Source organism: Mustela lutreola, chromosome 1 (genome assembly GCF_030435805.1).
Source record: "Mustela lutreola isolate mMusLut2 chromosome 1, mMusLut2.pri, whole genome shotgun sequence".
Taxonomy (NCBI): domain Eukaryota; kingdom Metazoa; phylum Chordata; class Mammalia; order Carnivora; family Mustelidae; genus Mustela; species Mustela lutreola.
This window is the reverse complement of record NC_081290.1, coordinates 229,111,413-229,138,234: the sequence shown is the minus strand read 5'-3', so window position 1 is coordinate 229,138,234 and position 26,822 is coordinate 229,111,413. Positions and strand designations below refer to the sequence as shown.

The following is a 26,822-nucleotide window of genomic DNA, read 5'->3' as shown; positions in this document are numbered from 1 at the left end:
TGTAGCCTCTTGTCACCAGAAGTCAGTAGTTTCTATCATTTCTTAGCACAAGGGTAGATTCAGTATAGCTGCTAGTTCTATGTAAGAATAATAGTAGGAAGCAGATTGAAGAGCCCCTGCCATCCTCCTCGATACGGGTTGGGCAGTTTTGTGGACATAAAACACCATTAATAGCCCTTGCTAGCATTCTAATTGGTTTTATCTTTCTAGTTCATTGTATAATTTGACCACTTGAGCTTCCATGCAAATCCATCCTTATTTAACAAGATCCTATCAGTATTTCTGGTTATTTAAATATCTTCAATAAACTCCAGGCAAAACCTCTATCAGTTATACTGACTTACCTGTTACAGTAAGTCAAAGATTATTAGGTTACTAAAGGGACCTTAGCAATGATCTCATCCAACCTTCATTTTATGCGTAAATAAACTGAGATCCAAACATGTTACCTAGTAGGCTAGTGGCAGAGCGAGACTCCATGTCTTTTGATTCCTAATTCAGTATCTACTCTACTTTTGGGGTGACTGTGATATTATTTTGGTTTTGTTTTGCTTTCTTTGTTTAAATGATTAGCTTGATTTTGTCACATTAAACTTCATGGGAATGATCTGAATGATCATTCAGTGGACTTAGTTACTGGTAACTATTTGCCATAACACCCACTTTACACTAGCCAAAGAATACTAGCATTTAGTATCTTTGTTTAATCTTTCTATTGGTGTTATTTTTGGCCTTAGGTACTTCTTCAGCTTCTTGTCTTTGACATACTCAGCCATTTGCATTAATGTCTTGTAAGGGTAGAAACCGAATGAGTAGATTTTATAGAAAAAGTGTTAAGATAGAAAGTAAATTTATTCATGGAACCCATTCTTGTTTCCAGGCCATTCCATAAAACATTTTTGTAGGAACAGAGAAACACTGAAAATTTTTATTCTTTAAGAGTCATTGAAGACTTAGTAAATTTCTTTGAAGATTATCATGAATTTTTAATAGATCAGATTAAACTGGTCATTGTATTGTGCTATTCTGGGTAGGTCTGCCCTAGAGCAAATCATGGTGTATACTGCTTATTCACCCTTTGTTTTCAGGTTGGTGAACTCAAGAAAACCAGGGACTACCTTGAAGAAGGGTAAAGGAAATGTTCTAAGAGGACTGTGTATAAGAGAAACAGATTATTTGGCCTAGTCATAGTAGGGGGGAATTTTAGTCTGAATGCATATGAGTTCTTGCCAGGCTGCTGGGTATGGCTGTACAAGTTGTGCATTCTACAACCATACATAGCAGTCTGCTTTTTTTTCTTTTCAATTCACTATTTCCTTAGTCACTGCCAGTATAGCACCCCAGAGGTCTGGTTCATATTCCCATGGACAACTCTGGTTTTGATACTTGTTTGTAATAAAAGTTAACTTTTCCCCTGACTTTTTTATGCAGTAAAGGAAAAATTGGAATCTAAACCAAGACAACCCACTATTGACTTGAGTCAGATGGCAGTGCCTATTCAGATGACCCAGGAAAAGAGACATTCTCCTGAGAGTCCATCCATTGCTGTGGTAGAGTCAGAACTAGTTGCTGAATACATCACTACTGGTAGGTGTCCTTGTAAAAAGTAGTATTAAGGTAGGAGAGCTACCTTTCTGGATTTATGGGATGGTTGTTTGGGGGAGAATATAGTTTTTATATTTCTAGATCTTTTCCAATTTGGTCTGAGAGTACATTCACATTGTCCTTGGGACTTACTCTATCATTAATGACAAGGGGGAAAAAAGCAATTGGTTGTTGCAAACTGCAAATAATAAAGAATTGAAGGTGGCCGTAAAAGAAATCTGTGGTTATAAGGTGACAGCTGTAAAGAGGATAAAATACCTTTTATATAAGGATAGATATTCTGATGTATCTGAATTTTCTAATTTGGGGTGAGGGGATGTGGGTCAAGGGAGAAAGAAGGTATAAAACCCAATGCTTTTTTAGCATAAAGAAAAAAATGGAGACCTTGAAATCCATGTAAATACTTAGGAGTTCTGGTGGAAAGCAAATTAGGTATTTCTTTAAAATGTGCTCTGGCCATAAAACACTAATGAGATTTTTAGATGGCATAGATAGAAAAGTGGAGCAGGAAGGATCATAGATTCTTTCTCTCATATTCTGGTGAGACCATTCCTAGAATACTGCTTTCTGGTTTGGACACTTCATTACATAGAGATTTGAAATAGTTCAGAGGATAGTAATGTGAATAATTAGGGGTTGGGAGAAATGACTTATGAAGCAGTATGTCAAGAACACCTGTCTTAAGTTTTCTTAAGCAGTGATCAAAGGAGAATGTAAAGTTAAAAATATTTAAAGGATGTCAAAAATACTAAAGTGGAAAAGGAATTCTTTGGTATCATTTTTAAGAGATATTTTTAAAGATTAATGGGTTATGGTGAGTGCTCTGATTTGTGTAAGTCTGATGAATCACAGACCTGTACCCCTGAAACAAATAATACATTATACGTTAATTTTTTTAAAAAGATTAATGAGTTAAAATTGCCAGAAGGGAGAATCCAGTTAAAGACTATGGAAAGCCATCTAGCATCTTTCTTTAGAGATATTTAGCAGAAAGCTAAATAAAGTAGAGGGCAGTATGTTGGGAATATGAGTATTAACCTCTGGGGATAGACTAGATTATCAGATGGTAAATGGAGGAAAAGACCTATGATTTCTTCCCTTACTTATCCTTTTCAGAACGCACTGATGAGGGGACAGAGGTTGCTTTTCCCCTTCTAGGTAAGTGGTGTGCATCCATTTGTAGTATAACTGAAGGTAAAAGATTATTGTTTGGGGGGGAACCACTTAAATGGATGCGCTCTACTCTGATCTGGTAGAGGAAAGGTAAGCTCCACTCAGTAAAAAGGAGACTTTCTTTTTGCAGGATAGTGAGATTCTTTCTCAGAAATGAGCAGTTTGACATTGAAAAAAATAAGAGTTATTTAAAGAAATAAGTGACTGTTTTATGCTGTTGATATGGCCCAGTTAAGGTCACTTTCAGCTGTTTTCCATATGTTCACTCTCTGACTTCCTTCCATAATCTCCTCCCCATCGTATCCTCAGCCACAGTAAGCATTTTCTTTGACTTCAGATCCAGGTTCCTGGCCCTGATGTCTTGTATTATCCTATAATAGGCATTAGTTTTCTCTGACTTTCCTGCACACTAGGGAATTACTATGAAGGGGTTTATAGATCTTGAATGAGGATTATTCTTAAATGATTTTAGTTGATCTTCTATTAAATCCATTTCCTTTCTTAATAAAAAATTTAATGTTATAATCATGAAGATTATTATGGGCAGCAGAAATGTTCCATATTAATCTGATAATTTCATAAGAGATTATTATATTTCAGATGTCACTCATTTCTGATGATGCTTCTGTCAGTTAAAAAACTTAATTTGTTTAATTTTAATACTAGTATGATTTATTTTTTCTCCTTAGTCACATTATAAATGATTTCAGTAGTAGTTCTAATATCACTTTTTTTCAGTTTGAGTTATTTGAGCATTAGAATCGTGGGTTATTCAGAGAATTTTGATATTCTCAAAATCCTTACCTAATCTTACAGATTTATTTTACTCTGTTCTTGATTCAAAAAGTTCATTTCCCAATAACCATAAGCATTTTTTTTTTTTTAAGATTTTATTTATTTATTTGACAGAGAGAGATCACAGGTAGGTAGAGAGGCTGGTGCAGAGAGAGAGAGAGAGAGGGAAGCAGGCTCCCTGCCGAGCAGAGAGCCCGATGCGGGACTCAATCCCAGGACCCTGAGATCATGACCTGAGCAGAAGGCAGCGGCTTAACCCACTGAGCCACCCAGGCGCCCCTAACCATAAGCATTTTTAAGGCTTTGTAGAATAAGAAGTGGTGGATGTTTTACTGTTTAAAAAGTTGAAGTTAAAACTGGTAAGAGATAGTTTGGCATCAGTGTAGACCTTGTTTTACATCTGTTACATGGATATAAATGCCTACCTTATTCCTTTGGACTTATGTAGTGAGAGAATAAGAAATGGAGTTGTTTTCCTGTTACACTGTATTCTCACCCATTTATGTCAGATGAACAAAATTTGTGATTTTTTCTATTCCTATGTTTACTTTTAAGACTTAACGATTTAAGGACCATTTTCAATCTGTTACTTCATTTGATCCTCTTCTAGGTAGAAAAAAATTTTTTATTTTCCTATTTAAAAAAAACAAAAATAAAACCTGTAAGTTTAGAGACTAATAGAATTTAATGACCTGTTCAAATTCACATAGCTGGGGTTGGTGGCAGAGTGGGACAGAATCCAGGTGTGACTCTTGGTCCAGTTCTTTTTGCAGTATCATCTTGACCTCTTACATCCTTAGGAACTATAAGGCTGCAAGGCAGTGTCACTTCATGTAAAAGACTGAATGCTTCTGGGTTTTATATTGCATTAGGAACTGAGACCAATAAATTAAAGTGTTATCTTAGTAAATTTAGTATTATCTTCATATCCTTAAAGACAATAGCCTGGATTTGATTGCAGAAATTTATTGTTGTTTTGTTACCTTAAAGGGGTGAAGGTTGTTGGAGAAATTAAGTACAGCTCACAAGAGGCTGTAACTTTACGGGGTTTGTTCCTCCTTTGTGATAATAGTTTTCACGGTGCTTCCGCATTTCTCATCTCATCCTTATAATGGCTCTGTTATTCCCATTTTACAGATGAGAACACAGAGTCTCAGAGAAGATAAGTGACTTTCTCAGAGTCACACATCTCATAGATGGGCAGACTCTGGTCTTCTGCCTCCTAGTTCACAGTACCACACATTCTCTCTGTGATGCAATCTCACAGACATTTGTTTAAAATGACTACTGGTTACAGATGCTGTGGTGATTTCTGGAGAAATATCATCACCTCCTCTATTTTCAGTCAGCCATCGCTCCCAGCCCCAACAGCCCTCCCAGCCCCAGCGGACCCTGCTCCAGCATGTGGCTCAGTCACAGACTGCAACACAGACTTCAGTGGTGGTGAAGTCCATCCCGGCATCTTCCCCTGGAGCAATCACCCACATTATGCAGCAGGTTGTATCTCTTCTTTCTCTTCTTACCTTCTGTTACTGCCTCCTTCCTGAAATAAGGTTCAGTTTCATTGATTATAGGAGAAGAAATAACTGAATTGAAGAGCAGTTCTTTCCTCTGTGAGGACTGAGTAGAGAAAATGAATTGAGAGTCTTAAAACACTGGAAAGTAATTAAGAAACAGTATTCATGCATCTTCTGTAAAATTGGAACATTTGAAAAGGGTGGGATTATCTAGATGAATCTGTGACTTCAGAATTGGTCACTCTGTATACATTGTTACGAAAGCATTTATCACTGAGGTGAGATTTTTAAATGAAATAGAAGTTAGCTTGTTTAGCTGTTTGTTGCTAGGTGTTTTGGTTTTAAAATGAATTCTCATAGGAAACATTATTTATAAGTACATATAAATATCTCACTTCTTTTACTATATGTGACCAATTGAGGAAGAGACTTAATGGGGGAGGAGAATGAGTTAATACAAAACAGGAAATCTGGTATCAAGGATAACAGGGAAAAAGAATATGTTGATAAGCTGATTTTGTGTCAGATACTGTGCTTTGAGCTTTAAAATACATTAATTTGTTTAATTCCCACTATGATCCTGCAAGGTAGGTGTATTATCCCTCTTACAAATGAGGAAACTCATGCTTACAGAAGTTAAGTAACTTATTCTGGGTGGCAGAGCCAGGGTTTAAACCCAAAGCATCCTGCCTCTATACAAAGTGATATCATAGATGCCAGATTTAAGTGTGACTTCTGATTAGTTGTCACATAAAGCACCATCATTTGACTGGTAGCAGTTGATCCTAATTGTAAGCAAACTAACCTGAATGACAATAAATTGTTGCATTAAAAACCTGTATGTGTAAGGTCATTATGAGATAGAGGAGGGTTTCAAATGAATCTCAAAGTTTTTAAAGTTTAGAATAAAGGAATAGCATGACAAAGAAGCAGGAAGAATAGGGTTGGGGTGAATGTTGTGTCACTGAGGAAAGCCAGGTGGCCAGAGGTTTAGCTGAGTATCCGATCTCAGCCTGGTTGCTGGCAGGTTCTGACATTGAGCTTTCTCAAGACCCCCAGAGAGGTCAAACAGGCTGGCCCTAACTATGTCCCTCAAGATCAATGCTTCCTCCCATCACTGTTATAACTGACACAGAACAATCTCTCTTTCCACGGACAGGAGTGCTCTCCATCCCCTCCTGGGTCTCCTCCCCACCTGGCAGCCCAGTCTCTGGGAAACTGTTGCCCAATGGACCCAGATGACCAAAGTGGGGAGGATGACTAGTGCAGAGGGTTATTCACCAGGCCTTGGTGAAGCCTGAGGACCCATTTCCACTCTGAGCAGAGAGGCCCTCTTTGGGGACCCGGATGGGCATGTCCCTCAGACAGTGACTCTTCCCTTCTGGACAGGGTTGGACATACACACGGCCAACGTGGGCTTCTCTGAACCTTGGCTTTTTTCTGGACACCTCATTCCTGGGTTGCTGCATTCTTTTCTTGCTTGGGTCAGTATCTCTGATGACCAGGCAAGAGAGCTGTGTCCTGAGCCAGAGAACCTCTCCTTTTCTGTGTTGGGCTGTGCTTGCAGGGCAACCTTACTCCTCCTACCTATATATTCTGGGCTCTCAAGGACTTCTCTTAAAGAAGTGAGTAGATCAGTTTTTGCAGTCCTTAATGTCTAAGAGTTGAAATTACAAGAGTCTCAATCTAAAGACCCCCCTTTAGGTTTAGAAAACTTGAGTTTCTTGGTCTTTTTAGGGCCTTCTGAAAATTTTTGAATGAATCTCATAACCAAGTCTCTTCAGTTTGAGGAAAATGTAGCAATGTAGGTGGTTTTCTTATTTCATTCTTACTTTGTGCCTTTTTTACTTAGGCATTAAGCAGTCACACTGCTTTTACCAAACACAGCGAGGAACTTGGAACTGAGGAGGGCGAGGTTGAAGAGATGGACACTTTAGACCCTCAGACAGGTCTGTTTTACCGATCTGCTCTGACTCAGTCGCAGTCAGCTAAGCAGCAGAAACTTAGCCAGCCCCAGCTGGAACAGACTCAGCTGCAAGTGAAAACTCTGCAGTGCTTCCAGACTAAACAGAAGCAGACCATCCACCTGCAGGCAGACCAGCTCCAGCACAAACTCCCGCAAATGCCCCAGCTTTCCATCAGGCACCAAAAGCTCACCCCTCTCCAGCAAGAACAAGCACAGCCCAAGCCAGATGTACAGCACACACAGCATCCCATGGTGGCCAAAGACAGGCAGCTTCCTACCTTAATGGCACAGCCCCCGCAGACTGTAGTACAGGTGCTCGCAGTGAAAACCACGCAGCAGCTCCCTAAACTGCAGCAGGCTCCGAACCAACCAAAAATCTACGTGCAACCCCAAACCCCCCAGAGCCAAATGCCGCTCCCAGCTGCATCAGAGAAACAGCCGGCAAGCCAGGTAACGGAATATTGGTAGCATGCAAAGCTAAACTTCTCTGTTCACGGAAAAAATAAGAACATCATGACCCTGTCGTGATTAGCAGTGCTTTCTCCTGGCAAGAGGAAACTCAAAAGCCTCATTTATGCTGGTATTACTTTACCCCATCAGAAGGTTGATATTAGGGAAGAAATGTATGCATTAATAATAGGAAGAAAAAAAAAAGCATAGCATGCAGAACTTGATTTTCCAGACAGTTAATGAAATCACTTCAGCATTGGTCAGCAGTGCATGGAAGCAAGATCCCTAAATTATTTGTATTTTTTAGGTATAAAATATTTTTTTTCCTTGCCTGTAAACTCTTATATCTGTGGCAGTAATGCTAAGTAAACTACAGTCTTTTAAGAAGCTTCATTGAACATCTTCCTTTGTAGTTTACATCATTATCATCTAGTTAATAAATTTACCTTCTAGCTTTATCTTCTAGATTATAGAGGAATTATCTGGATAATCAAAAGAAAAATTCTATTAAGGAAAACCAGTGGCTTTAGAGCGATGTATATGTGTGTATGTGTGTATTATAAATACGTATATAGAGAATATATTTGTATAGGTGTATTTTGAAGCAAAAAATTGAATATCCTACTTTTTATTTTTAAAAACTGAAGAAAATGCAAATAATTTGAGAACGGGTTGAAGGTATACCTTCCTTTGGGATAGAAATCCCAAAGGAAAACAAGGCTGCTGTGACTTTTTTTTTTCCTTCATTGCTGTGAACCTTGGCTGGCTAGACAAAGGTTCTTTTTACCCCTCCTCATTCCCTAGGTTTCTTAAAAATAACCACATACTTTCCCATCCAGCCCTCTTTTAAAACACCAAGCTTCATTCAGAATGTCTTCCTAGTATACCGCACGAATGTTTCTTTTGCCATATTATCTGGGGTGTTGGATAGGTTTTCTCAAAGAGATGTAGCTGTAACACACACAACCCCAATTTGTTTTCAGGTGGAGCAGCCAATTATAACCCAAGGATCCTCTGTTACAAAGATAACTTTTGAGGGGCGCCAGCCTCCCACAGTTACAAAGATAACTGGTGGCAGTTCTGTGCCTAAGCTGACATCACCAGTTACAAGCATATCTCCCATTCAGGCCTCTGAGAAGACAGCAGTGTCAGACATTTTGAAAATGTCTTTGATGGAAGCTCAGATTGATACAAATGTAGAGCATATGGTAGTGGATCCCCCAAAGAAGGTTCTTGCCACTGGTATGCTCACTGGTGAAGCAGGATCATTACCATCCACCCATGTGGTGGTGGCAGGGATGGCGAATTCCACTCCCCAGCAACAGAAATGTAGAGAGTCCTGTTCAAGTCCATCTGCTGTTGGCCCTCCCTTAACGACAAGGAAAATCGATGCACCAGGAGTGCCTACGACAGGCCAGTTCATGCGTATTCAGAATGTAGGCCAAAAGAAAGCTGAAGAGAGCCCAGCAGAAATTATCATCCAGGTAAGAATTGGAAGGAACATGAGAAGTATTGGGCATCTTGGGGGTTGTGGGTTTACTGTGATTGGGGCTATCACAGGAAGAGTCATGCCAAGATGGCAAAAGATATAGCAATTATTTTTGAGATGGCATTTGAAAAATTGGGGTTTAATACCTATTATAAATATACAAATTTTTATTTTCTGGAAGAGAATTCTAGAAAATTGGTGGATGTTATCACACCCCCTCTTAGAGGTAGTCAAGGGCCCTGAGCCCATATGTCAGCTTGACAGTCTTGACAGTCTTGTCTTATATCTTGTAGATATAAGACATGCTTGCCAGGGTTAACTCAGTAAGTCAACCCAGAAAATCAGCAACTTGATGGGGTCAGTCTCCCTGGTCTTTGCTCAAAAACTCCTGGGATATAACTGGATTGCACTTTTATTTCAAGTCAATTTCAGGGACCCTTTCCTTGGAAATACACAGCTCTTTATCTTGATCTAAGTTTATGGTTTTTAGGACAGTTAAACCTTAATTAACTGCAATGTCTGCAGAAACATGTTGTAAGAAAATGTTTCTACATAATTTAATTTGGGATTAACCATAAAGCTTTGCTTTTTATTTCAATCATTGTTGAAAAATCTTGTTATGTTTACTGTCCTGCCTTGGTAAGTACAGGCAAGTGAACATAATGAATTATTCATTGGCAGTAGATCTTCTGTGCTTCACATTCCCTTCATTTTGAAACTCATCTGTCATCATGCATAATAGATCAAGACTAAAGAATTACTGAGTCCAGACTAGCCTTTAGAAGTTGTGTTTTACTTCTCTTTCTCCTTGCAGGGTTTCAGATTGTTTTCTTGTCACTTTTCATTTTTTTGGCTACATTTGTAAGATGGCTTGGAAGGTTATCAGCACAGCACATTTTATTTAATGGAGAATTTGGATTCATTGCAATGTGGATAATCTAGGATTTACCATAGATTCATTGTTGTGTGACTTGAAAGTTTCTATGGTAAACTTTCCCTTTTCCATGATGCCAGGCTATAAGAGAATACAAATTGACCAATATTATATTTATTAATATAAATAAGTATGGGGAAAATGCTTAAAGGCAAATAGAACTGGCCATTGAATTATTAAATGATTTCTTCCTCTATAAAAACAGTTGTTAGCGTATTAAGTCATTCTTGACAGGGGGAGTCATTGGTGTGTCGCTCCCCCCACCCCACCCCCTGAAAATGTGGGAAAAGACTTCAAGTTTCTAGCTTTGCCACTCATTGTGTGACTTTAGGCAGGGCTCTTTTACCCCACTCTGCGTTAGTTTCCTCATCAGTAAAAATGGAAATAAGGAGTGCCTATTTTACATGATAAATGGGAAGATTGTACAAAATTTAGATGAAGCACCTAGCATAGTACCTGGCTCTTGGTGATTGCCCAATAAATGGTAGCTGTTAACTATTTTACTAAAATTTACTGTGGCTCCTAAGAGTTTAAATTGGTATGCCAACTATATTGGAAATAATTTGGGATAGCTTATTTAGAAATTATTTTCTGTATTTTATGAACAGGGCTGAAAATTGCTTTGTGTATCAAGGATAGTATCTAATGAATCGGCTCTCTACAGAACATACAACTAACTTTCAGTGTATATATACCATGTGCTAGGTGGCCACATCAGAGGGAAGGACAGTGTGGTTGTTAGGAACCAAACTTTTGGAGTCAGAAACACCTGGGTTTGGGTCTCAGCTGTACTCCTTCTTACCAGCATTGTAGTTTGGAGCAACAGAGTTCACCTCTGTACCTCCATTTCATTCCCTGTGAAATGAAGATCATAACAGTTGCTCACAAGGTTGTTTCAAGGATTTCATGGGAAGCTGTATGGAATATAGCTAGTTAAGTGTGTGATACAAAGGAACACTCAATAACTACAGCTCCTGTTACTATAATCATCAGGAATATATTGTTGGGATATTTTCAGATCTTCTAGTTACACTTAGCTTTGACTGGAAGTATTGATTTTATGGATTCAGTAAAATAGTGTGGGGATGAATGAAAGAAGTCTACAGAAGTGCTTTGATTCCTTGAAGAATGTTTTATAAAAATTCAACATGTTTAATAATAAATACTTTGAATGAAAAGCATTGTTCTTTGTAGACAACTGTATTTCATTCATTTGTTCGTTCATTCATTCATTCATTCATACCACATGTATTACTTAACCTCTGTGTTCTAGGTGCTGTGCTAGGTGCAGGCTAGAGGAGTAAACAAAACAAATATATCTTCTATTCTGAAGGATCTATATATGTGGAACTTACAGTTTTAGAACCCTGAGATCTTTAGAGTATATCTTACTGCACGAGATTCAAGCTCAGTGAGGTGAAGTGACTTGTTCAGAGGTCCATAGCACATCTGAGCCAGAATTGAATTAGAATCCAGGTCTCCTGATCCCACCTCAGACTTCTTCACAGTGACCAGCTATATGGAACAGAGTGGGGGAAAACAAGTGACAGAAGACTCCACTAATCTAGATTGAGTGCCTTGGCATCTTGCAATATTTTCTTTATAGTGTTAACATTATATTTATATCCCTCTCCCCATCAGTTCCCACCCTGGCAGTAGAAGACTGTTTTGGTCAGGTATATTTCCTGATACTCAGTTTTGCCCTGGGACTTTGAATGTTAAAGATAGGTTAATTCATTTGGCAGGTGTTTATTGAGCAACTAAGGCATGACAGGCCCTGTTCAGATCTCTCAGCATCTAGCAATGAAAAAAAGTAGTCAAGTTCTGTGCTTACATTCTCATGGAGCTTACATTCTAAGGGTGAGAAAAAAAAATTAACAAAAATGATAAATACAATGAAGAAAAAAAACAATGTAATAGAGGTGGGAGTGGGACCTACCCAGTGATCTGGTTTCATGGTCATAGAAGAAAAGCTTCTCAAAATGTTTTACTCTAAGCATCTGAGCTAAGATGCAGATGACAGGATGGAACCAGCCATGCAGAGATTCAGCGAAAAATTATTCCAGGAAGAGGGGAGGAACCTAGTGCAAAGGTCCAAGGTATGAGTGTGCTTGGCATAAGCCTAGAGTTATGACAAAAAGTTTGATTTTATAGCAGTTACCATAGGAAACCGTTGTAGAACTTTAAGCAGGGGTATTATGTGAACTGATAGACCTGATAAGGATGAGAAAGAAGAACCTGACAAGGCGATATGGCCATAATATGTGTTTGTCTACTCATATTTTAAAAGACAGTTTTGTCCTCTTAGGAAAGAGAATTAGTATGTCACCCAAATAAATAACTTCTCCTTTGAACTACCAAAGGGTTACAGAAGGCTACTGAAGGGTTTAAAATATATTGTGGTGTCAGCAAATTAATCATATACCTTGCAGATAATAATGACTGAAAACTGACTGCATTTACATTTAAAATTTGCTTAATGATCAAATGATCAAGTCTCTCTCTTGATTTAGGCACAGACTTCAGCCTCCTTCACTGGACGAGGTACAGTCAGGAAGTGAAAAGATCACTTTAAGTTGTTAGAAGACTTGAGCTTGAATCCTGGCACTTTAACTTTGACCAACTGTGTGACCTTGATTAAGTCACTTACCCTCTTAGTTTCCTCATTTGTAAAATGGGAGTAACATTTTTCTTACAGTGTTGTTATGGGGATTTAGTAGAGTATCATGTGTGAAAGCACCTAGCACAGTGCCTGGCGTGTAGTAGTTGTCCAATGTCAGTTTCCTTGTTTCCTTCCTTAGTGTTGGGGAAATCCTCCTGTTTCTTCTTTTTACCATAAAGCCTCTCTCTTGTGTCTTCTCTTCCAGGCCATTCCCCAGTATGCTATTCCTTGTCACTCCAGTTCCAACGTGGTTGTAGAGCCCAGTGGGCTTCTTGAGCTAAACAACTTCACTAGCCAGCAGTTGGATGACGATGAGACGGCAATGGAGCAAGACATAGACAGTAGCACAGAGGATGGAACCGAGCCCAGCCCCTCTCATAGTTCTGCTGAACGGTCCTAAATTTTTGAAAACAGGCGTGCACTTTAAAACCTACTTGGTTACCAAGTGTCCAGGGAAGCCCTTGATTTTTGATGTCTAAAGATAGCACTTTGCCCATGCTTAGGCTATGGACCCCAAAATCACAGTGTTTCAACAAGAGCTGCTGCAGGAGCAGCATTTTAAAACAAGATAAAACTCACAGGGGAATGTACTTTAAAAAAAAAAAAAAAAAGAAAAAGGAAAAAAAGGAAAGCTAAAAAAAAGAAAAACGTGCACATCTGCAGTGACAAAAGACCCGATATCCTTTCTCTGTTGGACCATGGCTGATGGTAAAGTATGTCATGCAGTGGAAAGAGACTTTTCCTGTGAATGTTCAACTGGTTTCTGCTGAGCAAAACACCATCAGAAAAGGAGAATGTGAATAGTTTGTATTTTGAAATGGTGTGTCAGGAACAGTTTTTTAAAAACCTTGTATGTTTTTGAAAATCTCTGAAAGTGTTGAATTGGTTAAAATTTTACATTTGCTCAGTTTATAGTTTATAAAATAACTAGAAAAATACTGGCATTAAAGAATCCTTGTTAGATGGTGGAAATCAGATCCCTAACCAGTGGGAAGTGCTTTTTGGGTGGCTTGTACATTCTCATCATTTGTATGCTAATTTATTGTGTTGTTGTTCCTTTGTGCTCTAGGCAGCACACTTGCCTTCTATTTATTTAAATGTAAACATTTCAAAGCAGGCCATATTCTGACAGATTTCCTGTAAACCAGGATTTGCCTGCCTTTTCCACCTCCCAACCCTCCCGCTCCTTTAAGAAAAGAGAAAATGTTTCATTGTGAAGGAGAGGAAAAGAAACATTTTCTAGCCCAAAGGAAATGTTCAGCTATGTTCAGGAAAAATAACCCATATGATGCTATCTTAACATTGAAATTGCACATTCATATTGGACTGAGACTTTGAAGATAACTTTTACGTACTTTTGTTTAAACCCCTTTGAAATGTATAAAAATTAATTTGCAGTTCTAAATGTAATGTTTTTAAGCATTCTGCCTTTTTAGGACACAGTTTGTTTAAGCAATATGTTTGGGTCTTGTGATCACGGTCTGTCACAAGTAGAGTGAGGGGTAAGAGGGTGGGAGGGTAACGGTCAGTTTTGACAAGTTGTGGCAAAGGAAGCAATTCTTTTCATTTTTTAAAAAATGTAAATAGAAAAGTTTTTAACGGTTTTATATAGATTTCACTATAAATAAGCATTTTAAGACTGACAAATGTTGAACTGTACATACATATCTCAGCATAACTGCCCAATTTTTTGGTGCTGAAGTACTGTAAGTAGATTTCACCAACAGTCTCCTAATTTTTGCATCTATATCTAGAAAAAAAACTGTGATACTGTAGTTAATAAATTCCCACTAGAGTGACACTGAAGATTTAAACACAAGCATTTATAAGATGCACTGACCTCTGGTAGTCGCCATCATTTCTCCTGAGTGGTTAACGACTTACCCGTAGATGGGGCTGTTGGATTTTATTTTATTGTACAAATTCATGTTTAAAAGACTTTGTGATTGTTTCTAGTTAAGTAACTTTTTAACCTCTCCAGTCATAGGCTTCTTTGAAAATCTGATCACACTATGAACTCTCCCCAAAAAGACACACATGCCAATATACATGTTAGATTTTACATACAATCTTAGGGGTTTGTGGGCCCCTAAGCCTAACCATGTATTCAAGGTTAAGCCCTCTGTTATGGTCAGTCCATTACTTACAGATGTAAGTTTTTATAAAATAAAATATCTTTTAAATATTCATGGGTCAGGTAACAAGAGCAAACTTGAATAAAGTTATTATGTCTACTTCTACATATTCTGGCAGCATAGCATACCTGTGTCCCTTTTGAGAATTTAACCTTAATATGTTTTCAACAACTGGAATGGCAGACGAAACTTCCATAAGCTACACTTTTAAAAATTAGTATGTATATATTAGCAAATTATCAAGTGAGGGATTTAATATTTTTTTTTCCTTCAAAGATACTACTTTCAAGGAGACCATGACTTCTTTTGTTTATTCAACAAATATTATTTGAACATCTATGGCGTGTTGGGTACTGTTCTAAGCACCAGGGATTCCACAGTAAATAAACAGAAAATCCTACCCTTATGGAGTTTACAAACAGAGCTTCCTGCTGAAGAGTGGATGCCAGGGCCAAAGGAAGGAGGAAACTCAAGTTCCTACTTAGGTTTCTTGCTTAAGTGAATGGATGGTGGTGCTGTATATGGGTCTCCAGGTATCCTTTTACTGAAAGTCTTAGCATTATTAAATGTAATTTTAAATCAGTCCTTGTGAAAGATATCCAGAGATTATGCTGCAAATATTACAGAATTATTAGAGTCCTAACAACTGTTACAGGCAGTGGTAAGAAAAATTCATTTGGTTTGAAGTAAACTTTGTAAATGCTTTGTATTGCAGAATGCAGTTTATGCTGAACTTAGGGAACTTAAAAAAATGTTTTATTGAAATTAATTCACATGCCATACAATTCACCCATTTAAAGTGTACAGTTCAGTGGTTTTCACTGGATTTACTGAGTTGGGCAGCCATCACTACAGCCAGTTTTAGAACATTTCCATAACCCTAAAAAGAAATCCTGTACCCCTTAGCTGTTACCCCTGAAACTCACCCTGCCACTCCAGCTCTAGGCAACCACTAAACTACTTTCTGTCTTTATGGACTTGCCTATTCTGGACATTTCATATAAATGGAATCATATAATATGTGGTCTTCCGTGACTGGCTTCTTTCATTTGGCATAGTATTTTCAAAATTGTAACAGGTTTCAGTCCTTCAGTCCTTTTTATGGCTCAGTAATATTCCACCACATGGATAAACCACATGTTCTTTATCCATTCATTGGTTGATGGACATTAGGGTTTCTACTTTTGGCTTTTATGAATAATGCTGCTGTGAACACTTGTGTATAGTTTTTACATGTTTTCCGTTCTCTTTGGTACATTTCTAGGAGTGTAATTGCTAGGTCCTACAGTAACTGTTTAATGATTTGAGAAACTATCAAACTCTTGTCTACAGTGACTGCACAGTTTACAGCAGTATAGGACAGTTTGACCTTTTCTACATCTTCACCAATGCTTGCTATATTTGTTTTTTGTTTTCATTATTTTTCAAAATTATATCCATTTTAGAGTGTGCAGTGGTACCTCATTATGGTTCTGATTGACATTTTCCTGATGGCTAATGGTAAGAATCTTTTCATCTGCTTGTTGGCCATTCACTGATCTTTGGAGAAATGTCTTTTGCCCATTTTCAAATTGAATGATTTTCTATTATTTAAATTGAGAGCTTTCGAAGTACAGGCAATAATACCACTCTTAAAAGTAACCTGTTCTCTAGTCATTAATTCATCACCCTTAAAACCTTAATCACGTTTGACTTCCTCTCTAATGTAACAAATTGCTTAACATTCTTAAAACTATGTAGAGCTAATTGAAAACGTTTTTAAATACATTTCTTTGTGAGGTTCTCTCAATGACCTGCTTGGATGGGAGACATAGTACAAAGGAAATAATACCCAAGTGGTCTGGATTTGAGTCCCAGGCTCCTGTGTTAATGGATCATATGAACTTGAGCAGGTCCCATTTCCTGTAATACAAAGTGTGAGTTTCTGACCCACTTGGGGTTATCGTGAAGAGTGCATGAAATAGTGCATGTAAAAAATGCCAGGCACAGAGGTGCTCTATTTTTTAAGTCTAATAGCTATTAACAATCCCACTTTATAAATAGAAAACGAGGGCTCAGAGACAAATGAAGTACCAAAACACACAGATTATATGCTAATAGGCATCATGCTGATCCCCAAGTTGATACTTTCTATATGGGAGTGTATGTGTGCCACCAGACACAGAATTGGCCTTTGGAAAGACAGGGGAACTTGATGTTGGCCTGTAACATAATCTCTTTGTCTGTCTTGGGTGCCTTCACACAGAGGTGCTCACACACAAGTTTGTTTTTTGATTTGTCACAAATCCCAGATAAGAGGAAGTAGAGTGAAAAAGCACCATGTAAGCAAGGCCTTTCCAAGAAGAGTGAGAAAACAGTCTGCTGCCTCTGCTTACAGGTTTTATAAGCCTTTAAGTGAGGCCTATGACCTACATATTGAAAAAAGGATTGAAACACCATAGAATCAGATTTGTACTTGTGAGAAGTCTTGCTCTGCTTTCGTACCTCTTCCTTGCTTACACAGACTGTAACTGAAAACAGGGCACTTCAGAAAAAAAAAAAAAAAAGCAAGCCTAAGTTTGAATCCTGACAAGCCATGTGGCTGGACAAGCTCCGAGAGGCTTCAGTTAGCACAAGATGGAATGAATGGTTTATACTATGTCACCTAATACCCATTTTTAAATGTCCTGACTTTTTCTTTTCCTTCCAACAAATAGTTACTGGGCACTTCTTATGTGCAGACGTTGGGGATATAATAGCCAGGGAAAGACACCTCTACCCTCTTGGAACTTGAGCCTTTATCTCCTTTAGGATACATGAATCAAAGATTACAGCTAAATATATTCATTGCTAAGTGCTATGGTGGAAAATAAGTAGTGCTAGGATAGTGTGTAAATACGGAGGTTGGGGAGTTGTACTCAGAAAGGGATTCTTTTTTTTTTTTTTTCCTTTTTTTTAGAGAGAGAGCACAAGTAAGCAGAGCATCAGGGAGAGGGGGAGAGAGAGAAGCAGGCTCTCTGCTGAGCAGGGAGCCTGATGTGGGGCTCGATCCCAGGACTCTGGAATCATGACCCGAGCTGAAGGCAGCCGCTTAACCAACTGAGCCACCTGGGTGCCCCCAGAAAGGGATTCTTAAAGTGATTTGAAGGAAGGGATTTAACTAGACAAGAAGGATGGGGGGTGGGGGCAGAAGGATAGCAGCTATGAAAGGCCTGTGGTAGGAAGGACTTGGGGAGAGGGGAACTTGAGTAGGCTAATGTGACTGCAACGCAGCAAGTGAAGGCAACATGCGTGGGAGCAGAAAGTAGAGACAGACCTATATGTGGATCTTGCAGGTTATGATAAAGGTTTGAGGTTTTATTCTTAGAACAAGAAGTCACTGAAAAGTTTTAAGCCATTGACCCTGGCAAAATGAATTAATATATGTACAAACTACTTGGAGTTAAGTTCATTAGTACAGAAAAATAAATTTAACTTTTTTTTTTTTAATGCCAGTCTCATCTCCTTATGTCTGGCATTCAAGGTTCTTAGAGCTGCAATCTACATCTGTAGATTCATAACCCATTTCACTACCCCGACCTACTGCCTGTCTCCCCCATCACACATACAGTTTATGCTCTGTAATTGACAGGCTCACTCATTTCCCAAAGCCCTGATTAAAAACCACATCCTTCACCAAGACTGCCCAGATGTGTTGCAGGGGAACTTAATCCTACCCGACTGCTGAGTTCCTCTAGCATTTGGGGAGAAATACACGTTTATGTAGCACTTACCATTGGTTCTTTGCTGTGAATTAGTTGCAATTTTTACAGTATGCCTCTGGGAGAGCCCTTGAAATGCAGTATTCTAAGGAGTCATTCTAAATTCTTTTAGCTTAAGTAAGAGATGCTGAGCTTTCTGGATTTTTTTTTTTTTTTTTGTCTCTGATGCCCTTGAATATCAAGACTTAATATTCAAGTTTGTTTGAAAGAGTTTAGTGAGATCGTTGGTAATCTTAAGATTCACTCATTCAAGTCAGTAGCATCCTGTTTGGTTCTCCACAGGATCAACTGCTATTTCCTTGCATGGCAGTGTTCACCAGGGTCTATCATCTATGCTATCACTTTGACCTCTACCATATATGGATTAATTAATTAAATCACTGAGTAAATATTGAGCAGTTATTGTTACCCAGACACTATTCTAGCCACTAGGGATATGGCAGTGAACAAAATAGTTGAAAAATAAAGCAATCTGTGTTATGTAGCTTACATTCTAAATGGGTTATAAGTGTAAATTAAAAATAAATGGTATCTTATGATAATTATAACAAGCAAAGTGGGAAAGGGGAATATGAAACTCTAGGATCTGTTGGTGTTAAATCTTAAATGAAATAGACAGGGAAGTTCTCACTGAGAAGGTAAATTGGAAAAAACCTCCAGGACATGAGGAAGTCAGCTGGACTGATGTCTGCAGAAAGAGTGTTCAACGTGAAGGGGACAGCAAGTACAAAGGCCCTGAGATCCGTGCCTGGCATATTCAAAGAAGAGCCAAAAAAAAAAAAAAAAAAAAAAAAGACCAGATAGGGTTAGGGTCAGAGTGAATGGGGATGGAGGGAGTTATGTCTTCTCTCTTTTTTTCTTTGTCATTACCTAAAGGGTTGTCAAGTTTGATGATCTTTTCCAAGAGCTGACTTTTGGTTTCTTTGATTCTTTTGTTTTTCTATTCTCTATTTCATTTATCTACATTCTAATCTTTTTATTATTTTCTTGCTTTAGCTAGCTTTGGGCTTTGTTTATTTTGTTTTTCCCCCTTTTTCTAGTTCCTCAAGGTGTAATGTTAAATTATTGATTTGAGATCTTTCCTTTTTTGATGTAGGCATACACAGCAAAATTTCTCTCTGAGCACTGTGCTGCATTCTATAAATTTTGGTATGTTGTGGGGCTTTTTTTTTTCACTCATCTCAAGGTATTTTCTAGTTCCTCTTATGATTTCTTCAATCACTGGTTGTTTAAGAGTTTGTTTAATTTCCACATATTTGTGAAATGTGCAGCTTTCCTTCTGTTACTGATTTCTACCTCTGTTCCATTGTGGATGTTCTGTCCATGATTGAAAGTGGTGTACTGAAATCTCCAGAAGTCTCCATTATTGTGAGCTGTCTGTGTCTCCCTTCAGTTCTGTTAATATTTGGCTCATATATTTTGGAGCTCTGTTTAGTACATGTATGTTTATAATTGTTATTTCTTGGTGAATCAACCCCTTTATCAGTATATAGTTCTTCTTTGTGTCTTGTAACAGTTTTTACTTAAAGTGTATTCTGTCTGATATTAGTATAGTCACCTCATCTCTTTTTTAGTTACCATTTGCATGGAATATATTTTTCTATCCTTTAACTTACAGCCTATTTATGTCTGCGTTGAAAGCCAGTCTCTTATGGACAGCATATTGGATCATTTTTAATCTAATCTGCCAGTTTTGGCTGTTGATGGGAGAGTTTAATCCATTTATTTTCAATGTAATTAGGAATAAAGAAGGATTTACTTATGCCATTTAATATTTGTTTGCCATGTCTAATACTTTTTAAAATTCCCTATTTCCCATGGCCTTCTTTTATGTTTAATTGATTTTTTTTTGTATTGAGATGTTTTTATTTCCTTCTCATTTACTTTGTGTAAATTTTTAGTTATTTAGATATTTCCTTTGTGGTTACAAAGGGGATTACATTTAATATCCTTAAGTTATACCTAGTTTGAATTGATACCAATTTTACTTTAGTGGCATACAAAACTTTGCCCCTCTATAGCTTCATTCCCCCCTTTATGTTGTTATCATCACAAATTACATTTTTATACGTTGTGTGTCCAATAACAGATTTATAATTATTTTTATGCATTTGCCTTTTCAATTATGTAGGAAATAAAAAGTGGAATTACAAAACAAAACTGCAATAATATTGGCTCTTATATTTTCCTGTGTAGGTACCTTTACTGGAGGAAATTATTTCTTCATATGGCTTCAACTTACTGCCAAGTGGCCTTTTGTTTCAATCTTTTATTTTACTTATTTATTAAACATGGGACTTGAACTCGGGATCCTGAGATCAAGACCTGAGCTGAGATCAAAAGTCAGATGCTCAACTGACTGAGCCACCCAAAAGCCCTTGAAGGACTCCTTTTAGTATTTCTTTATGGGAAGATCTAGTGGTAATGAGCTCCCTGAGCTTTTGTTTATCTGAGAATGTCTAACTTTTCGCTCATTTTTGAATGACAGTTTTACTGGATATTGAATTCTTGATTGACGGGTTTTATGTTTTTTCTTTCAGCACTTCCTGCCTTCCTAGGCTTCATGGTTTCTGGTGAGAAATCGGCTGTTTACCTTACTGAGGAGACCTTGTACCTGACAAGTTGCTGCCCTCTTATTTCTTTCCAGATCTTCTTTTTGTCTTTTGACAGTTTGACTCTGACGTGTCTTAGTGTAGCTGTGTAAGTTTATCCTACTTGGAGTTAATTCAACTTCTTGAATGTGTAGATTCATGTCTTCCATCAAACTTGGTAAATTTTCAATTGTTTCTTCAAATATTCTTTCTGCCCCTTTCTCGCTTTCTCCCATAATACATATATTGAGCCTTTTGATAGTATCCCACAGGTCTCATAGCTCCTTTTAATTTTTCTTCTTCCCCCGTTCTGTTCCTGGATAATTTTGTAACTGGATAATTTCAGTTGTCCTATCTTCAAGTTCACTCATTCTGTCTTCTGCATGCTCAAATTTTCTAGAAGTTGAACCCCCTCTAGTAAAGTTTTTTTTTTTTTAATTCATTTACCAACATCTCCCCATTTCTGCAGCCCTTGGCAGCCACCATTCTACACTGTTCTGTGAGTTTGACTTTTTAAGATTTTACATATAAGTGAGATCATGCAGTATTTGTCTTCTGTTTCTAACTTATTTCACTTAGCACAATGTCCTCCATGTTCATCCATGTTGTTGCAAATGACAGGATTTTCTTTTTTAAGGTTGAACAATATTCCACTGTGTGTGTATGTATACACACACACACATACATACATATATATATGTATGTATATATATATATATATATATACACATACTGTATTTACTTCATTCATTCACTGATGGACACTTAGGTTGTCGCCATTGTGAACAATGCTGCAGTGAACAGATACTGATTTCATTTCCTGTGAATATATATCCAGAAGTGGTATTTTTGGATCACATGGTAGCTCTTAATTTTTTTGAGGAACCTCTATAGTGTTTTCCATGGAGTTTTCATTTCAATAATCATACATTTCTATCCAGAATTTCCATTTCGTTCTGTTGATAATTTTTCTTTATTGAAATTCTTATTTTGTTCTCAAATCACTTTCTGTATTTCCTTTAGTTCTTCATCTTTGGCTCTTTGAACACATTTAAGACAGTTATTTTAAAGTCTTTGTATAATAAGTCCAGTGTCTGGGTTTTCGTGAGAACTGTGTCAGTCAAGTAATTTTGTTCCTTTGAATAGGTCATATTTTTCTGTTTATGGGTATACTTCGTGATTTTTTTTGTTGAAAAGCGAACATTTGAATATTGTGGTGTGGTAACTAGAAATCAAAGTTTCCCTTCCCCCCCCAGGATTTGCTGGGGTTTTCTTTCTTTTTTTTGATTGTTAAAGGCTGTAGTGGTTCATTTGTCTACTGACATCTTCCCCCACCCCAACCCGACAGTGTATTCTTTTCATGTGTGGTCACTGAAGTTTCTGTTCCACAGCATGTGTTCGACTAGTGTTTGACAGATTTCTTTGAACCCCGGGAGCTACGCAAACACACACATACACACACCTCTTGGTCTTTGCAGATTGGCCTTGTGCTGTGGTCCTTCTTCTTACCCAGACTTCCACTGAGTCTAGGGATCAACCTGAAGTGAAAGCTTGAGGTCTTCTCAGTTCTTTTCTAAGCGTGTATGTGGCTTTGTAAATTCCTCTTTATTATTAAAGTGCTTTTGAATGTCCTAATTTCTCAAAGGAACTCTCCTGATCTTTTCCTCCCAGGCCTTAGGTGTTCTTTCATACCTCAACTATAATCTTTTGCCTTAGCAGTCTGCAGATTGTTTGTCGGCCTTGTTTTCAAACAATGTATTCTGCATTTCCAGCATGACCGAGTTCTGAGTTAGGTGAAACAGAAATGATTGCCTTTCTTCAGTCCTTCAAATAGCCCCAAGGCAGGTTAGAATAAATGTACACAGTAATTTGCAAATAAAGTGTCCTGTGTTCCTTTCAAAAGCAAGGACCAGTGCCTCACCCTGGCAACATGGGCATCCTTAAGGTCATTGCTGAGCCAGGGAGAGGCTAGGGTAAAGGCCAGTAGAAATGCCACAGAGTTTTCCTATAGTTTTGTTTCTGTCTCATTTTTTTAAGTGGCAAGATAAACATGATATAAAACTTAACCATTTGTAAGCATACAGTTCAGTGGCATTATGTACATTCATATTGTTCAATCATCACCACTGTTCTTTTCCAGAACTTTTTCATCATCCCAAACTGAAACTCTATAGCCATTATATGATAATTCCCCTTCTCACCTCCCCCAGCCCTTATTAAGCACCCTATACTTTCAAAGTTGCCTTTTTTTTTTTTTTTTTGATTCAGCATTTGGTGTTGCTATATAAAACTTTTTGACTATTTTCCAGAGTTCTGACAAAACTGGTTTGGGTAGTTTCTGCTTGTGTTTCAGTTTCTGTGAGCTTGGAGCTATCTACTATGCCATTTTGCTGACATCACTCTCAACACTACAGTTTTGTCCTGAGTGATTTGGAAGAGTAGACTAGCCATTTACTGATAGGAAAGACTGTGGGAAGATCTAATTTTGAAGAATATCAAAGGCTCAGTTGGGGATAAATTAAACTCAAGACACCTATTAGACATCAAGTGGAGAAGTCAAGTAGGTAGGTAGAAAAGAAAAGAGCTCCCAAGGACTGATCCCTAGGTGGTCCAGCACATAGCAGTCAGGAAGATGAAGGAGAACCAAAAAAGAGACTGAGAAGGACTGGCCAGAAGGATGGGAAGTAAAGCTGGAAATTGAGAGTCTTGGAAACATAAGATGTTCATCTTGGGGACAGATAAAGCTGCTAAATCAAAAAAGGTGAGGACTCTGGGAGTGAGCCATGTGAAGTCATAAGTGACCTTGGATAATGCAGTTTTGGTGGAGTTGGGGACAAAAGCTAGAAGAGGTTGTGAAGAGGGAATTACAGACTGAGAATACAGATACTTCAATGAGTTGCTGTAAAGAGCAGTGATACGGAGCAATTGCTGGAAAGGCAAATGGGGTCAAGAGGTCTGCTGTTTTTTAATTTAAGGAAATGGGATTTCTGATGAGATTGATCCAATGGAGAGAAGAAAGTGTTTGTAATGCAGAAGACAGTCAAATCGCTGGTGTACTCTTAGAATAGTGGTAGGAGCTGGGATTTGTGGAGGTTCTGGGTTCATCCATTATAACAGAAGAGAAGATATGCAGGGGCAGAAGTGGGTAGGCAGGTAGCTACATCTGTCTCCATTTTCTAATGACTCCCAGTTCCTATCTATAATTGTTATCTCTTCCCTGGGCCAAAGCCTACTGCCTTGAGACATCCCTGACTGGATTTCCTACAAATACTCCTACAAATACTTTATGTTGTCCCAAATGAACTATCTTCTGATTCATGCTCCCTGCTGTGTTACTACCTGTCCATGGCACCCAATCCATGCTGAGAAGAAGAAAGGCCAGCTTTTGAGCTGGGGTGTAGGCCTCAATAAAAAGGCAGCCCCAGAGCTGAGGCTGGAAGAAGGGTGGATTTCCTCTATGGGCAAGGGAGTAAAGCGAAGTAAAACGAAGTAGGCAGAGCACTCTAAGATGGGTGTCTGGTGACCAGTGGGCAGTGTACTCAGAGCAGTTACTTGGAGGTGGTTACAGGATTTAAAGAGCTATTTATTTTGAGTTTTTCTTCCTTAGCGTTAGATTGTTGTCCTGCTGAAGAAGAATCCTGACAAGTCCTTTCGCACTCTGTGTCTGGCACAGGCTGTTCCCTCACACACAACGCACTGACCTCTGATTATTGACCAGTCTCCTCTTTGCATCCCCAAGGTCACCTGGCATGCTTCCCCTGACTCTTTTTCTTTGCCTCCTCATCTCTATCTCCTTTATGACTGTTCTACATCTCCTTTATGGCTCCTAATTCTTGTTCCATGGAAGTTTTGCTCTGAGAGTTGGATCGTCTTCATGGCATTAGGAAAAAGTACCTGGTGTGTAGGAGGCACCGTCGGGTCTGTTGACTGGCCGTGTAGAAAACTCCCAGACTGGCCCCGAGGCCTTGCCCACAGGTGCGCAGATGCTTGTTAACTAAAATGCACAAGCAAATCCAGAAATAACATCCCTATTGCAGGTTGTTTTGGGATGAGGATGTTATTGTTGTGAAATGTTTGTGTATCAGTCACTTTGGACACAGAGGACAGTGCCCATCTCCGTTGTCATTTGTTCTGTCACTTCAAAGTACAGGAAAACCATGGGTGGTGATTTTAGAATCTTACTCAGAACCCTCAGGGAATGAGTCATTTTGTACTGACGACTTTTCCGGATTGCCACAGTTAAAATAAATGAAGCAACAGGACATCATTGTTGTTGTTGATTTTAACCCATTTTATTTTTTTTTTAATTTTTTTTTAAAGATTTTTTTTTTAAATTTATTTATTTGACAGAGAAAGATCACAAGTAGGCAGAGAGGCAGGCAGAGAGAGAGAGGGGGAAGCAGGCTCCCCGCTGAGCGGAGAGCCCAATGCGGGACTCGTTCCCAGGACCCTGAGATCACGACCTGAGCCGAAGACAGCGATGGTAAACTTAAGAAATGCATTATCATACTTTTCTGAACATGATTCTACACATTCTTTGTTTCTTCAGAATCGTTATCATGAACATCGTTATAATTTTCCATCTCAGCTACAAGAATACAGAGCCTCGCTAAAGGAATAAGAGGAGGAGTAACTCGGGCTCGGTCTCTCCCTGGAGCAGATCCATACTAGCGTCCAGAATCTGAGGTGGAGGTCTCTGAGCTGCCCCAGAAACCTGAGGGCTGAGTGAGGGGAAGAAGCAGAGCTTGACCCCAATGATAGGGCCGGTGACTCTGCCTTAGTGTGCAGTTGAGCCCCCTTGAGGAACTTGTTAAAATGTAGTTCCTAGTTCAGTAGATTTGGATTCAGTTCTAGCCTGGAATCTGAAGTCTGCATTTTAAACAAGATTTCAGGCAATGTCAATGCTGCTGACCACAGACCACACTTTTAATATCAAGTCTTTATTTGACCCCCTAGAGCTTTTCTTGTGACCTTTAGTGGGTTTTATTGGGAAGCTTATCTAGCGGCTCTTTCTTTGGGGCATCTTAGAAGCACCACGTGGCCTGTGGTGCTAATAATTCCTCCATGTGCACAGTGCTCTAAGGTTTATAGAGGGGTCTCATGTTCCCTGTTTCTCTTCACATTCTCACAATAGTCCTGAGAGGTAAGTCAGCACCATTTCACCAGCTGGGAAACCAACTTGACATTGTACAGCTGAGTAATTGGCAGAACAAGGGCTCATGGCTTCATGTTTAGTGCTCTTTTCACTATTTCTTGCTGTCTCCACCATGTGTATGCTGTATCCCACACTGTGGGAATGCTGTGGGGAAAACAGTGCATGCACTTGTCCCCGTGTGCCAGTATTAAAAGGCTTATCAACAGCTATAGCACATGGGACCCATGCAGTCTCAGGTAGGACACCCAGACCGAAAGTCACATTTCCTCTCCCCTCAAATCTCCATCTTTACATGATGACCTTGACTCTTGTGTTCAAAATGCTGGAATCCCAGCGACCATCTTAGCACGTGCAGAAATGCTGTCAGTGCCCCACTCTTTGCCCCTTTAAGCCTTTCCATTTCAGGACAGACTGGCCAGCTCCCTCTGCCAGCAATGGGCCTCTCTGCCTGAGGGCTTTCTCTGGCCATGCAGGCACTGAAGCACTGGGAAATTCATGCTGCTCAGTCAGCCAAGGATTGGTAGGAGTGGATGTAAAAATAAGCCAACTCTCTCTCCTCTTAATTCAGGGCAACTCTGGGACACTTTCTCCCCACTAAGCCCCAGTAACT

The 26,822-nt window shown here is 38.7% G+C and overlaps 1 protein-coding gene across 12 annotated transcripts in view; it reads left to right on the top strand.

Moving 5' to 3' along the window:
- The window catches only part of EMSY (EMSY transcriptional repressor, BRCA2 interacting), a 97,903-nt gene extending 72,584 nt beyond the window's left edge, over positions 1-25,319 (top strand). For 8 of the 12 annotated variants that reach the window (XM_059188449.1, XM_059188441.1, XM_059188424.1 and 5 more), the window contains 6 exons: positions 1,432-1,587; positions 2,722-2,763; positions 4,919-5,070; positions 6,943-7,506; positions 8,490-8,990; positions 12,797-25,319. In XM_059188449.1, the coding sequence (XP_059044432.1) occupies positions 1,432-1,587; positions 2,722-2,763; positions 4,919-5,070; positions 6,943-7,506; positions 8,490-8,990; positions 12,797-12,991 (1,610 nt within the window). In that variant the 3' untranslated portion in view covers positions 12,992-25,319. The remainder of the gene's footprint in view (positions 1-1,431; positions 1,588-2,721; positions 2,764-4,918; positions 5,071-6,942; positions 7,507-8,489; positions 8,991-12,796) is intronic. The other 4 variants (XM_059188501.1, XM_059188433.1, XM_059188474.1 and 1 more) reach the window with 2 other exon arrangements.
- The last annotated feature ends 1,503 nt before the right edge of the window (positions 25,320-26,822 follow it).